At 40.0% G+C, this 14,904-nt stretch overlaps 2 protein-coding genes across 4 annotated transcripts; one reads left to right on the top strand and one right to left on the bottom strand.

The window, feature by feature from the left end:
* Positions 1 to 119: 119 nt before the first annotated feature.
* LOC311505714 (heterogeneous nuclear ribonucleoprotein Q-like) lies at positions 120 to 9,233 on the bottom strand. Of its 3 annotated transcripts, XM_084569435.1 has the most exons (12): positions 8,997 to 9,233; positions 7,078 to 7,237; positions 6,039 to 6,157; positions 5,647 to 5,754; positions 5,348 to 5,461; positions 4,895 to 5,071; positions 4,526 to 4,661; positions 3,868 to 4,073; positions 3,606 to 3,755; positions 3,376 to 3,497; positions 2,920 to 3,245; positions 120 to 2,395 (listed from the first exon to the last, which is right to left on the bottom strand). In XM_084569435.1, exons 2-12 carry the CDS (start codon positions 7,223 to 7,225, stop codon positions 2,367 to 2,369), a joined length of 1,635 nt encoding a protein of 544 aa, XP_084425561.1. In that variant the 5' UTR covers positions 7,226 to 7,237; positions 8,997 to 9,233; the 3' UTR covers positions 120 to 2,366. The 3 variants fall into 3 exon arrangements, with proteins under 3 accessions (XP_084425561.1, XP_084425562.1, XP_084425560.1); XM_084569436.1 differs by lacking the exon at positions 7,078 to 7,237 and having other exon boundaries at positions 8,997 to 9,219; XM_084569434.1 differs by lacking the exon at positions 8,997 to 9,233 and having other exon boundaries at positions 7,078 to 8,913.
* A 4,023-nt stretch (positions 9,234 to 13,256) lies between these two features.
* On the top strand, positions 13,257 to 14,855 carry cga (glycoprotein hormones, alpha polypeptide; the record flags this gene model as incomplete). The annotated part of the gene is made up of 4 exons (XM_084568346.1): positions 13,257 to 13,283; positions 13,374 to 13,479; positions 13,625 to 13,809; positions 14,302 to 14,855. The coding sequence occupies 4 exons, from the start codon at positions 13,257 to 13,259 to the stop codon at positions 14,374 to 14,376; spliced, it is 393 nt and encodes a 130-aa protein (XP_084424472.1). The 3' UTR covers positions 14,377 to 14,855.
* Between the last annotated feature and the right edge of the window lie 49 nt (positions 14,856 to 14,904).

The raw sequence follows: 14,904 nt of genomic DNA, 5'->3' as shown, positions 1-14,904 counted from the left end.
CTATTGTATATCTTCACATAAATTTACTAATAAAAAAGTAATTAACTGCTGCCAAACACCACCCACTTGATGGAGTATCTGAAACTCACAAAGCTTTTATCGAAAGAGTAAGACACAGATAGAAATCAAAAACTTTATTACAAAAATAAGTTACACTCACCTCCATCTTACAGTATAAAACAATTTATTTGCAGGAATGCAAAAAACGTTGTTGGCCACCAACAATAGTTTAAAACTGCTAACATCTTTTTTTCAAAAGGTGGTTGTTATGATTTTATTGAGGGAGTTAACTGTATAGAAAACTGGGATTGAAGAGCAGTTTCCTTTATGCTATACCTGGAAATAGAAATCGTTCACTGCAGTATCCCTTCTACCACTATCAGAATATGATCCCTAACCAAACCATAGCAGCTAACATTAGGCACACATGCTCACTGGTTGGGCAATATGGCAATTCAGTCATCCATCAAGATTAACTCCAGAGATCTTCTACATAGTTGCTGTCTTGGGGACTGGGAAGGGATCATTGAAGATTAACATGATCTTAGAAGATAAAACATTAGGTTATTTTACATTATTCTTAAAATGGGTTTTATTCTTTTGTTTGAAAATGTTTTTTGTTTGAAAATGTGTTTTATTTTTTTTTTAGTTGAAAATGTGTTTTTATTCTTTTGATTGAAAATGTGTTTTATCAATATAAAAATCAAACCCACTGGAATAATACAGTGGCACAAAAGGGACACTGCAGGGCTTTATTTTTGTTTTTTTATTTTTTTAATCAAAGGCAGTTGGATGCCTGTGATGTTGAAGCCTTTACAAAAGTAACAATTTCCGAAAAACTATACACCAGTAACTACATACTCTGAAGAAGCAATGCGGCTAATTCAGTTCAAAATAGGATAAAAGCAGGGCTTGTTCAGACTCATCATATGAGATTGTTTTGCATGCCCAGTTTGACTGTTTGCAGTCTGCAGAGCTGCAGCTAAAATGACTATATTACATTAAGTACATTGTTTTTATGCTGCAGCTCTTGTGCATATTTTGTATGAAAACAAGCCCTGCTTTCATCAATATAGTTTCCCTATTTACAGTACAGGCCGGGTAGTTTAGTCCTCTGTACTGAGGTAGTCAACCAACCCTTTAAAGACAAGTTCTGAAAAGAACCACTTTCCTGGAATGCCTGACTTATCCATGCCAGGTGGGTACACCCTAAAACCCTGCAAATGTTCTCTTTCAAACATCCTGATCAAACAATTAAGATTAACATGGATATTCCGACAATAATTGCAATTAGCACAAAAATATACAATAGCATCAAGCTCCTTTGAGCCACTTCAAAACTAAAAACTTAAAAAGTGCAATTTCTTCAATAATTAGTAAAAAAAAAAAAAAAAAAAAAAAAAAATGGCATGTTCGGGGACAGGGAAGGGGCAGATTGTAAGGGCAATTCATAGAGCCCTGTATATCAGGGCTCAGTACAGGGACTCAGGGCAAAGAGGTTGTAACGAGTATTCAGAATCCTCTGGTGAATCTTTAAAGGTATACTATGCAGGATTTTCCTAAACGTATGGACTTGTACGGGAGTAATCCCTCTCAATAAGCTTCTACTTTTTTTTTTTTTTCTTTTTTAAATGCACATTAAAGTGTGTGGCGGTGTATTTATCTGCAGAGAATTTTGCGGCGTCTGTGACATTTCGGGGCTACAAACTTCGGGCAGTGAACGTGTAGCCCAATAACAGCGTGCAGGGTGGCAGAGCAGGACTCTATAAACATAGTGACAAGGTTACATTGCCAATCTCTCTCCTCTGCTCTCCATGCCAAAGTTGTGTAAGAGCAGCAGATTTGTGTTTCTGTTTTATAGAGGGGGTGGCTAAGCCGTACGTGCCCAGAGCAGAGAGGCCAGTGGACAAGACAAGAGTGTATGTACTTCAGCTGCATTCACACAAAATCTGCCAATACGACACGAGGTTGTGAGGAGATGTGGGTGTGTTTGTGCTTCAGAACGTAAACCGCGATAAAATAATAATTAAAAAGAAATAATAATTCTCTCTTATTAATTGCTTCGTTCTCGCCAACCCTTCTTCCTCTCTTCGTTCAGTCTCTCTCAGGGACCAAGTTTTAATGTTTTTACAAAGAACAACTAACAAATCCTGCATACTGTACCTTTAAAGGTGGCAGTTTCAGAAAAACTAAATTGGAAACAAGCACAAAAAAAAAAAAAAAAAAAAAGTAAAGAGGAGGGGAGATGCTTCTTCTGTAAGGCTGGAATATCATTGGACCTTTTTGTCATGCTCGTAGTTGTTTCGACATCCATTGCAGCTTATGGTGTAACCCCACACATCAAGTCAGTATCCGCCGTTGACAGGTCAGGACCGCCCTCGGCCCCGTTTCCCTGCTGGACAAATGAAAGATAAAATTAGTACAAAAAAAATAAAAAATCCGTGTTGCACACATTCTCCACCAATGAGAAATTTCGACAATGTTTTGCCACGGGTGCTGGTCTCAGCTGGCCGCCTTAAAAATATAGTATGTTGTGTATGAACTCAGTCTTGGCTGGCTGAACTAAAAGATGTCAGCTTAGTTACAAGATCAATAAGCAGGTGTAACTGTTCAAGTGCTGCCTTGTAATTACACCAACATTATTTCAAGATAATTAAGACTGCACTGCAGGTCATCAACTTTTGATTTGCCCAGTTATATATTCAGCTTTTAAGAGCCCCTCCACCCTTGACACTGAACTTACTTTGTGCTTTCGTAAAAAGTGCTGAAACGAAGTGAGCCACAGGGTCTTTGTAAGTTCTTTTCATCCAGTAATTATCTTGAACAGAAAAGTCTGGCTTCACTGGTCACCACAGTGTGACTAATCCGATTTTAACCATTTGAAAGTTATTGTGTGACACTGTGAAAAACATCATCTACCTCTGATTGTTCCAAGGCCTCCTCGCTGGGAGAAGCCCACTCGGCCCCTCGGTGTGATAGCACCACGGCCCCTGGTCTGACTGGCACCGCCACGGACTCCTCCCCTCGCTCCTCGGCCTCTCCCGGACCCTTGGAAGTCCTCGTAGCCATAGTAAGGGTCATCGTAGCCGCCCCGGTAGTTGTGGTAGTCATATCCATAGTAATCATAATAGTCTTCATAGCCGTAGTAATCAGGAGCGTAAGAGTAACCTCCGCGTCCGCCTCGCCCTCTGCCTCTTGAAGGTGGTGGCATGTGGGGAGGCCCGTAATAATAGTATTCATCATACCTGAGGGACGATACAGATTCCACATTTACACTTCATCCTGCAATACAACTAAATTAAATCTCTGATAATAGTGCTTCTCTCTCTAATTGGTCACATTATCGCTAGGTTCAATTGCATTCTTCTTGCTTACATTTGTGTTTTAGCGGCTTGTCTCTGGGCTTTGCGTTCCTTCCTCTTCTGGTCAGGGGGCTTGGCAAAGACAATTTCAATGTGCTCTCCTTCAAGGTCCTTGCCATTGAGATCAGCCAAAGCCTGTCAAAGTCATTAAGAAACCATTCAAAGTTGTTGTCACTGCAAATTCAAGTTTATGCTCAGCAGAAACATTTGATACTGTCTACCCAGTGAAGTTTTCTCACATACCTTCACAGCACCATCTCTTTCCTCAAAGTGGATGAAGGCATAGTCTTTCAATTTTTTCACTCGTTCCAGCTTTCCAAACTGGCTGAAGGCCTTTTCAAGTATCTCCTCTGTAACAGTGCTTGCTAAGTTCCTCACAAACAGCACCTTGACCTGGAAGAAGAAGAACAAGATACAGGCTTTTTGAAGAAAAGGTTGGTCACAGGGGGTCAGTCATAAAGAAAAGCACATTACACTGACGATGACCTCTGGCTCTGTGTTTTACCTTGGCCATGACCTCTGGGTCTGGGTCCTCGATGGGGTCAGCCCACTCCACGGTGACCACATTTCCCCACACCTTGACCTTGCCGCTCATTAGTCGGCGGCGAGCCTGAGCTGCCGTCTTGTGGTCTTCATATTCCAGGAAGCAAAAGCCACGATTTTTCTTCTTGTCGTCTGGCTGGTGGTACAATATGACATCATTCAGACCCTCTGTAGAGACGAGGAACGGGAGAGAGGTGGAGAAAAATTAGCAGGTGATAAAGTCGTTTAAGACAGAGATTCCAAAATAAAAGCTTCAAACCATAAATGATCAAATGTGTTTCAATATTCTTCATTTGAGACATCATACCTCGAGTACCCCCCCACCACCCCAGAAAAAGAAAATCAAAATGTCAAAAGACTAATATTACTATGTTCAGTGTTCAGTCAGATCTTAGCGGTAAACCATCAGAGTAGCATGAAGCACTCCGGCACGAGATGAGATCATCATTTGGACACCAACAGGAAATGCTTTAATAATCTTTACTGTCGGAGCTTCTGCTACTGATGTGAAGATTGGATATACCCAGAATTGCAATTAAACTATTTTAACATGTGCTGTAGGAAGGCAGCTGATGAACAAATACCGAGTATGACAACTTAAAAGGCTGGTGCTGACTCACCTGTGACTTTTGCAAATTCTTCAACAATCTGCTCTTTTGTTTTGCTCTTGGGGATGGAGCCAACAAACAGTCTATTATTGGCCACAGAGATGCACACACCAATGTGTTTGCCCGGTCGAATTTCATTGTTGTTGCACTGCCGAAGTAGAGAAAGTAGTGTAAGAAACAATAGAAAAGACGGGAGAATTTACACCATAGTGTGTCGTGGTTGTAATATTTCACAACCTTTTATCAGTCACTAGCAAAACCAGTATATTTAAAATATTATTTCCACATTGTGAGCTGTATAAGATTCCTTTGTACTCTCCTTAAAAGGCCAGAACAAAATAGTCTTGCGCTTTCAGGTCATAATTGCAGGAGCAGACCTACCAATTTGACAGCCTGCTGTGCAGCTTCTTTAGTGCAGAAAGTGACAAAGGCGTAGCCTCTGTTCAGGCCACTGAGTGGATCCATCATCAGGCGCAGGTCCCAGATGGGGCCAGCTTTCTCAAACAGTGGAACCAGCTCATCCTCAAAAAGGTCTCTGGGGATTTTGCCTACAAATATCTACGAGATTGATAGGAAAGGGAAATGTGGTGCATGAGAGCAACTCTTTCATTTGAAATGTAAGGCAAAAACAAAGCATAGATGGCACTTTGGTAAAAAGGTATCCAGTCAGATCTTAGCGGTAAGCTATCAGTGTAACCAGGGTTACTATAGAAGACAAGAAAGTTTCATCATTTGGACACTTAATACCCGAATGCTCTCTCAATTTAAAGTGATCAATTAAAAATGCAACATTCTTGTATTATCACACTTAATGAAGATGAAAAAGTTCTGTACCTCTGTACCGATGGTTGGCTGGGCTCCTGAGTGAGCAGACTCTGGTGGGGGACCACCATACTTCCTCTGTCCTGTTGTCACATCGAGTGTGTAACCAGTCCTTTCCAGCAAAGCCTGACAGTCAGACAAACAAGGCAAATGAAAATGATTACTGATTACTCAGTAGTCGTAAACGTGTCTTGTATTGAAGCATCTTGGTTTGATTTATTTCTCCAACCAAAAACACTCACAATTTAGACATGATGTCCCAAGAATAAAATCACTTTCATTGTAATCTCTAATGTACTATCAATTCTCACTTTAATTTTGGCTTCATCTGGTCCTTTATTGGTATCCGACACTTTGGTCCCTTGTTTCTCTCTCTGTCTGTACGTCTTCATCACGCCACAAAGAAAGGCACTTTTGTTCTGGGGAGGAAAAAAACAAAACAAAAAAACTAAGTATAACCAAAAATATGCTTAAACATATCAAAGTCATTGGGACTATTTCTGATAAGGAAGAAGAAGAAGCAGGTAGAATTGGCAGGTAGTGCATACCTTGTAGATAAAGATCAATGGGAACTGAGAACTATTGCGCAATAACAATACAACTAAATAAGGCTGTCATTCGTCACACTTTACAAAGGACATTCACAAGGTATGAAGACATCAGGAACAGACTGAACAATAAACCTGTAGTGTCATATGCATACCTGAACATGTGAGAGGTCGCTGTCCTTGAATTGCAAAAGGACTTGAAGAGCACCTTCTTCGTTGAATTCTTTCAGAGCTTCAATTGCTCGATCATCTAAGTCACTGTGTGACACCAAACCTGGAGTTTGAACAACACAGAAAGAGAAGATGAGCTTCTAACATCATTATCTTGTCAAGCACAGAATTTACAGTACAAAAGAGGCATTTCCATGCGGACTGTTGTGCACAACTACTATCTTTTAAATTACTAATGAATAAATAATGACTACTACAATTAGGAGTGAGGACCAGCCCAATCTAATGGAGCGGTAGGCAGGCTGCACTTTACTGTCCAACCAGCACATTTTTGCAGAACTAATCACAACAGATGTGACAGTGCAACTCGATATGCCAGTGCCCCTCTACCCTGTGGCTGCGAGTTTCTAATGAGCCGGTCTGCATTCTCCTCCATGGAGGGGCCGTCACCTGTCCCAGGCAGGCACACACCAGACAGCTGCTGCCATTGTTTCTGCCTCAGTCCCATCTGGCTCAAAAGGCCAGACCAGTACTTTTCTAGATGTGACAAACCAAACAAGTCCTAATATGACCCCGGAACTTTGTTAATACAGCCCATCCCCACGCCAACTTGTAAAATCTGACAAAAATAACAGATATTTAAGCTGTCACTGACAACATATGTGGCATACATACTCTTCACTCTACAATAATTTTTGAGACTTCATAGAAATTACAGACGGGACTAGATAAGTTCATCAAAAGACTCCCAGGGAGAGACAACTAATTCGCCCTGACACCAGTGATCATGCAACCATGTGGGGAATGCAAATGCTGCAATCATTTACACATTTTCACGCTGGTAATGTGTAATTTAATATTTTGTAGCACTGCAGTACCCATTTTGGTAGGAAACCACAAAAAGTTGCTTCAGGATCCCAATTCCCCCATTCAAAAAGGTGATAAAAATGACAGTACATGCAAGAAATTGATAAAACATAAAATTTGCATATTGAATATGCAAGTATATTCAGGGTGCCTTACCTGCTATGTAAATTTCATCTAGTTTTTCAGCAACTTTCTGTGGTAAACCAGCTTCTAATAAAGTCTGGAAGTGCTCAGAATGGGTAACTGCAGCAGAGGTGTCCATTGGTTCTTCTGGACCATTTCCATTAATATGTTCTGTGGCCATGTCTCCAGAAATCTGTGTAAATGCAATGAGCCAAATTAATCCTGGGTCAAGGGCAAGACTTTGGACGTGTCCAAGAGAGTGTAAAGTCTCAAACTTGTCAGGCAAATTATTTTTGAAAAACATTTTAAAAACAAAATGTTTGACCAGTCACGATCTTGACGTTGATATAATTTATCCCAGACCATCAAAAATGGGATGTTTACTAGTGCCAAAGAAGTTACTGTGGTCATGTGATCCTTCATAGTCTGGAGACTTTTCACTATCTTGACTTAACACTTGTAGCTTTCTTAGCTTGCATGAAGCAGAAGCCCCCAAAACCTGGACAAAACAGATGTGACATTGTGCGCAAGACAGACAATGCACATACCAAATTCCCCACAGAAATCAGTTCAATTGCATATTGTAAAACTACGGCGTCTGTGTCCATGTGGCAGTGCTTTCCACTCTGGTTTATTCTGGGCAAAGATGTTTGCTAACGCCTGAATCTCGGTCCTCTTGGTTGCCGCTGTTGTAGGAGCCTTTTCTGCTATGGTCTCTAAATTACACGTTAGCTTACCTTCTCACTGCTGACTTCAGCACAGGCTAGATAGCTGATACACGTGTTCCAACAGAGAATGAGCTCTGGTTTCCGGTGACTGACCAGTGAGCAACTATGCACCCTTTAGCATTTTCTTTAATGACACTTCCGCAGCACATATTGTGACACTAACATAAATACTCCAAATGTGGTATTAATGACCACCCCAGGCATAAACGTCCCTTCCTTCTCTTTGTAGTTACTGATACTGGGGGCCATAACTTGTGCAGAGCAGCAAGCAAACCCGCTCTCTGCTCTCATTACTCTATCCGGCTGGACTCAGCTAAACGTGGACGACAATCTTCTGTTTTGGCCTAATATTACCATTTGCTAATATTAGCTTAACGATATCGCGCGACCGATTTCTCGTAGTGTCGGCTAATCGATCTCACCATAGCGTAAGCACGTGCTTTCGCTGCAGTTAAAAACATTTCTACAACCCTAAAATCTGGTCGTTAATCATTCACACATACCAGCCATTGTTTTTTAATCCGCGGCGTTAACATATTTGTGGGAAGTAAATATTTTTCCTCCAACTTTTATAATAATCTTACATTCAGCGGGGAGGGACCGACTCGCACACGTTGAAACAAGCTAGCTAGCGGGCTAGTTTGCCCAGCTAATGTTTTAGCAGCCAAGCTAACTAGAGACCTTCATCAGGACAATAACATGAGGTGCTGGTATGCATTTTCTAAGTATGCAACAATATTTGTTAATTTAACGGGCAACAAAAATATCCGATAGTACAGCAGTAAAGCACGATCGCCAACGATTGCTAATATAGCAGGCTTTTACCAGCTAGGTGCGGTTAGCATACAATGACAATGAGCATGTCAATTCCATGATCTGTCAAAATGGGCTAGCTGAAGCTAGCATGCTAATACGAACGGAATTTCACTGAGGCCATTGTTACAACGTCATTTGTCGGTATGGACTTTACCAATTGACAAAGCATTGGTTTTAAATTTCATTAGATTCAGCGAGGCCTTGAAAGCTACCGATTTAGCCTGCTGGATGCGTGGTTTGTCAACGTGCCGCCACATAGGAAGAGTCCATTTTCAAAAAGCCGGTCTGGAGAACTCGTTCCCAACCACCACCAGTTTCCACATTGTTTGAAACAGCACCGCACGATTCAGACTTTTTAGCAATCAATTAAGCAACAATCACGTGACCAATCAGAAGCATTCGCCCTACCTGCCGCTGGCACACCAACGTGTATGGTGTTGATTACTTAGGAAGATAAATGTGATATTTAAAAGACAGAAAAAGTGTAAAACTCCCGGCACTGGTCCGGCTTCAGTCATTCACTCTTGATGATGTAAAATGGCTGCCACGTTCACGCCTCGAGTTTTGTCTCGTCGATGGGGTTTCTTGGACAGCCCTGCACGGGCTTGCCTTGTATGCATTTTACAGTAGAGCAGCAGGTCATCCGCAGCATCCATCATAATTACCGACGATGAGTAATTTCACAACAACACGCCCGTTTATTTGACGGTGCAAGCTTTGGTTAACAGAACAAATCAAATCCAACTTACAAACAAACAAAAGAACGAGCCTAAAAGGCACCTAATGCATGCACAATAATCAGGAAATACAACCAAAAATTTTCACAATAAAATATATATTCTTTCATTCATTAATTATTCACTAATCGCTTATTTTCACCACCTTTGCCACTGCTACCACTTCTAACACTAACAGCAATTATAAAAGAAGATAATACTCTATTTTCAGACTAAATGTTATCAAATGCTGGTCCCTGTGTATTTAAACCTAAAGCCACATATGCAGACCAGCACTTGCAACTATACGTGTGTTTGTTTGGAAGTTGTGAAGTAGGTCCCACTTTCTACCACAGTGTGTCACTCTTCTCTTATCACTCCCCCATAACATGAACAAAAGAGTAGGTCAGAGAGTCTGTGCACCTTTATCACATTTATTTGCGTTTACAACAGTGTTATTATTTGTTTTATACAAGCAAGTTCTGGCGAAAAGGTTTCCACTACTGGGAAATTATTCATCCATTCATGCAAAATGACTTAATAATTTAGTTGGCGAAAGAATGTCTGTTACACTGCAATGGTAGAGAATTTATTTTTTGTCATCATGCATTCATGAGGACTGTGCTTCTGCATGCATTTGTTGTAGTGTCGCATAAAAATGTTGTTCTACATATTTATTTTTAATTTGCAAATTCATAACTGCAGGAAACCATATTCTCATGTCAAGAAATGATAGAACTTTAGTAGGTACCTGAGTCGAACAACACTGAATTACACAACAGAATTACTTCTTTTTGATATTAGCACATCAGTAAAAGTGTTTCACACAAAAAATGCAACGTACTTAACAAAATACAGAGACATAAAAAGGCATAAAAATATTCTAAACAAATTGTACACATTGCCGAGAAATAAATGGTATGCCAATAAAAGTTGTATTTCTTGTCTAATCATCACACTGTGCGGAAAATATACTCTACAGACTCTAAATATAGTCCACGGTTCATCCTAGCAAAAACACCATGCTTCCATTTTTTTGTAATGTATTATATGATACAAGAGGATAAGTGTGTGTCCAAATATGTCTGATTGCTCCAGTCTATTTGCAGGGAAGGACAGTAAGAGAAAGAAAGAATTATGTACAAAAAAAACCTCTATGATATCCAATTGGATAGGTGACGCATTCTGAGGTAATTTGTGTTAACTTGGGAGAGCCAGGTATCCCAGAATGCATTTCACTGGTGTCATCATGTATGCATGTATTCCAAATCCAGAATGATCATACTGCGTCCCCCCATCTGTACCTCAAAGTCAAACCTGCCTAAAGTTCCCTCCCAAGAAAATCCACTGCCTTCTGTTCTCTTGCACATGTGAATCCATGTTGTACCACCATGTTTCTACAGCAGGCCAGGACAGACGAACTAAAATACTTAAAATACTGTTAATGGAGATTTTACATTGGTACATTTAGTTTGTAGCAATCTGCAATCTCACCACTAGATGTCAGTAAATCCTACAGACTGGTCCTTTAATATTTTCATTAGCTCCATAACCAAGAAAGAAACAGATCTCAGCTCGTCTATGGTGCCACTAAAAGCGATAACATCCACACCTTGGGTTTGAATTGTGCAAAATATAGGCTGAGTATAGCCACGACCTACCAAGCTCAGAGTCTCACAGAGCAACGGTCACTGTATTAACTCTGCAGCCACTGAGAATATGCAGTATGTCAGTGTTTCAACAACCATGTAGGCAACACCTTTTAATCCACATCTTCTTGCCAGAACAATGAGGAGAGAGCTGCAGTACTACGGAAAACTATGTAAGTCTGATGTATTTTGTTATAAACTTTAGGGGCACTTTACACAGAAACGATTGGAGGTGAAAAGCGCAAAACATTTTATCGGATGTCCTATATCGTTTAGATGGTGACGGCGTTTTTGGGGGTTGAAAACGCAAAAAAGTGAAACCACCCTCCAGAGTGGAAATCTTAAAAACGCTCCACCCTCGCGTCACCGTGCAAAGGGTGAATAACGCAAAACTGCGTTTCTCGTCGAATAGAAATGACGTGACAAGCATGCGACAGGACCGGAAAAACAAGTAAACAACATGTCGAGCTCCTCGATGGAGGTTCAACAGGCCCTAGCCGCAATAATTTGTATCCAAGTGGTTGTTTTGGTTAATGTATTTCGTGCGCTAAGCGTGGAAAAGTAGAAGAAAAGTAAATACCTCTACGCAGGCACTCTTGGGAGTGTTGCCACCTAGCCATCTGGCGGTATACTGCATCTATGTGTATGAAATTTCACACACTTTTGCGTTTCCGTTTGAACACAGATTTGTTTCAGAAACGCTCGTCTAAATGCGGAGTTAAAAGTGAAAACGAAACGCCACTTTTGCGCTTTTGGTTCGGATAGTTTCCGTGTAAAGGTAGCCTTAATTGATTTTGATTTGATTTGGTTTCTGTACAAGATAGCAAAAGTTACCGGAGTCAAATTCCCTGTATGTGCACACATGCCAATAAAGCTGATTCTGATTCTGATTTATTGCACAGCAGCCATCCTTTCAGGTGTCAGTTATCTTAGCATCTCATAACATTTATAGCATTGTTCACATACACTCATCTGGCTTGTTCACATATACTACACTAACACACTCATTAGTCTTTACTGTGATGATTTCAAGTAGTTATTTTAGACACTGCTACAAATAGCTAGGTCTGATGTTATGTAAGAATCCCAGGCAAAGCATGAAAGGGTGAGAAAGCGGTCAGATCTTGAGAGATATGATGTTGATGAGATTATGTTTCTTCAAGCATGAAAAGGCCATCTTATATAATGTTTCTAGTGTGTCTATTTTAATTGAGACTACATGTACCATGACTAAAAAATAAAAATAAATCATTTACTTTGAATTATTATAAGGTTTACAACTGATATCTACAATTTGAGCCACATCAATTGCTATAATAAAATCTCTTAACATTTCTCTGATTTCACATCTTGGCTTCCACACTTAAGGAAATTATAAATCTTAGGCCAAGGATTTATCACCAGCGCAACCAAGGGCACAGGATGGCTTCTTGTGTAATGAAATCCAAAATAAATTCATATTCATCCTTGACATTTCAGATGTCGGAGGTGGACAGATGGATACTCCTTAACAACTATCAGATGTCTCTTCATTTATTCATAGTTTATTTCATCTAGTCCTTCCACTGGTTTTTAAGAAGTCATTGCACTGAAACTATTGGTTTTGCATCACTGAAACTAGGGAAATGCACACCTAAAATAAACAGATGAAATCTTTTGTTTGAGGTAATTCCCACTTTGTTAAATAAGATAGTGGGTGCTCACAAAGTCACATGTTATATCTGTTTAATCTGCACAAATTATACATATGTGCATGCTGTTTTATAGAGCTATGCTAAAAGGTAGCCAGCTGAGTGGTGTGTTTATAACTTCCTGTCTTTCATCTAAAAGGACAAATAGAGCCAATGCTGCTTTGAAAGGTAACAATTCAGCATCATTTATACACTCTTGCATTTCAAAAGCAGAATTAAAATATTCTTTGGCAGCTCATAGCCCATACAATTGATAGTTCTGCTGTAAACCAAAATGACCAAGAAAATCCCCATCTTCGGTCCCACCTTTTGCCATGACATGACAAATAAAAACAACCCTCAGTTACCAAGTAACAAAAATCCAGGGATTAAATGTAACATCCATAGTCAGGGTGGAAGGTTGGTGGAAGTGTGTTTCCACAGTTTGTTCTTATCATTTTGAGGTTTAAAGGGATTAGGGACAAGAGGGCAAAGTGGCCTTTGAGTCACTGAGATCATTGATAAGGTTGGTAGGTTTCATGTAATTTGGGAAGTTGCCTGGAACGCTGGTATAAAATGAGAGGGATTAGCCGAGAAAGTCCTCACTATGAAGGAGTCCCATACTGAGCTACAATGAAGGGGAAGCTTTCTTTCAACATGGTAATACTCCAATAATCACTTTAGAATTTACTCAGTTGTTGATTCACCAGATTTCTGACTGACCATTTTCTTTTGTTTTTATGTTATTAGGTACCAACCACGATGGGCTCAGTGAAATCAGCTGGAGTACCTTTTCTCCTGTTGTCTTTTCTTCTCTACATAGCTGATTCATACCCCAACATTGACTTGTCGAACAGTAAGAATTATTTACAATGCAAGTATTAGTTACATATTAAGACAGTATTCAAACCAACTATCTAACGCATCATATTCTTCTTTGTACGTCTTATAAAGCGTCCATAATTCATAGCATTGGTTTCCGCTTTTTCAAAAATCTTTAGTGGGCTGTGTGGAATGCACACTGAGGAAGAACGAACTTTTCTCAAGGGATCGTCCCATCTACCAGTGCAGTGGCTGCTGCTTCTCCAAGGCGTTCCCGACTCCTCTGAGCACCATGAAGACAATGACGATCCCAAAGAACATCACCTCCGAGGCATCGTGCTGCGTTGCAAGGCATAGCTATGAGGTACAAGCACAGAAGACTTATCAGGCAGATGCTGCTCTCTATATTTTGTGCATATTTACCATAACTTATGCCAATGGGTGAAAAGTAATAATTAACTTGAGTTCAATTTTGAGGAACTAAATTATGCTGCTTTACACGCAGATCTGACAGAATATTCTCTCATTTACTTCACTGCACGTATAAAACACTACTGGTAGTACTATTAATTCACTTATGATATGTCACAGGCGCACTACGTTTATTTGTGATGCCTTTTGTGATAAATTTAGAACTTTTAATTGAGGAAATATACACAGATCAGAGTCCTCTACCTCTACTTACTTACAGCTTACAACAACTTACAGTTTCTTCCATTCATTTTTTCATTTAGTTTCCTGTCGCTTCTGGTTTTAGTGCTACGCAGTGGAAAAATCAACCACTCATTTGCTGCTGTAGAGTCGCTTTGACTTTGTTAATTTTCACCCCTTTCTATCGTATCTGTTCTTCTTTCAGACAGAGGTAGGTGGCGCCAGGGTGAGAAACCACACAGACTGCCACTGCAGCACCTGCTATTTTCATAAGATATGACAGACGGGCAAAGGAGGCAGCTCCGCGACTCTCAGCTTGGCGACGCCATTGATTCTTTTAATATGCACAGTATGCTCCTCTCTGTTTTAAAATTTGTGTTCTTGCATTTAATGCGATAATATTTTTGAACTTATTATTTGTCTGTGATAGTTAACTAGCCTGTGTCTTTTTTTGTTTTTTTTTGTTTTGCCTTGAGAAATGCATTTGTTCAATTGTGGGTCTGAAAAACAAAGTCTGTACGGGATGATCATGAACACGTCTTGCATTAAAATCCATGCATGCATGCATGTGTGTGTTTGTTGGAGGTTTTTTTGAGTAGCTTTGAACCAGAACGTCTGCCAAATAAATATAACGGGAAGAATAGCAACAAGCATAACAAGAGGAAACAGACAGTTAGCTTTGAGGTTTACTACAGACATGTGCCAGAACAAATTTGAAGTTCCAATCTGAAGTGGAAGCCAAAATACACTCAAATAGCCAATAACTAATTGACATATAAATGAAAAGTGATTTGGGTCTCTGACAAAT

The sequence above is a fragment of the Chelon labrosus genome (genome assembly GCF_963514085.1).
Source record: "Chelon labrosus genome assembly, chromosome: 20".
NCBI classification, from domain to species: Eukaryota; Metazoa; Chordata; class Actinopteri; order Mugiliformes; family Mugilidae; genus Chelon; species Chelon labrosus.
Note: the sequence above shows the minus strand (reverse complement) of the source record. Positions and strands in the feature narration are given on the sequence as shown.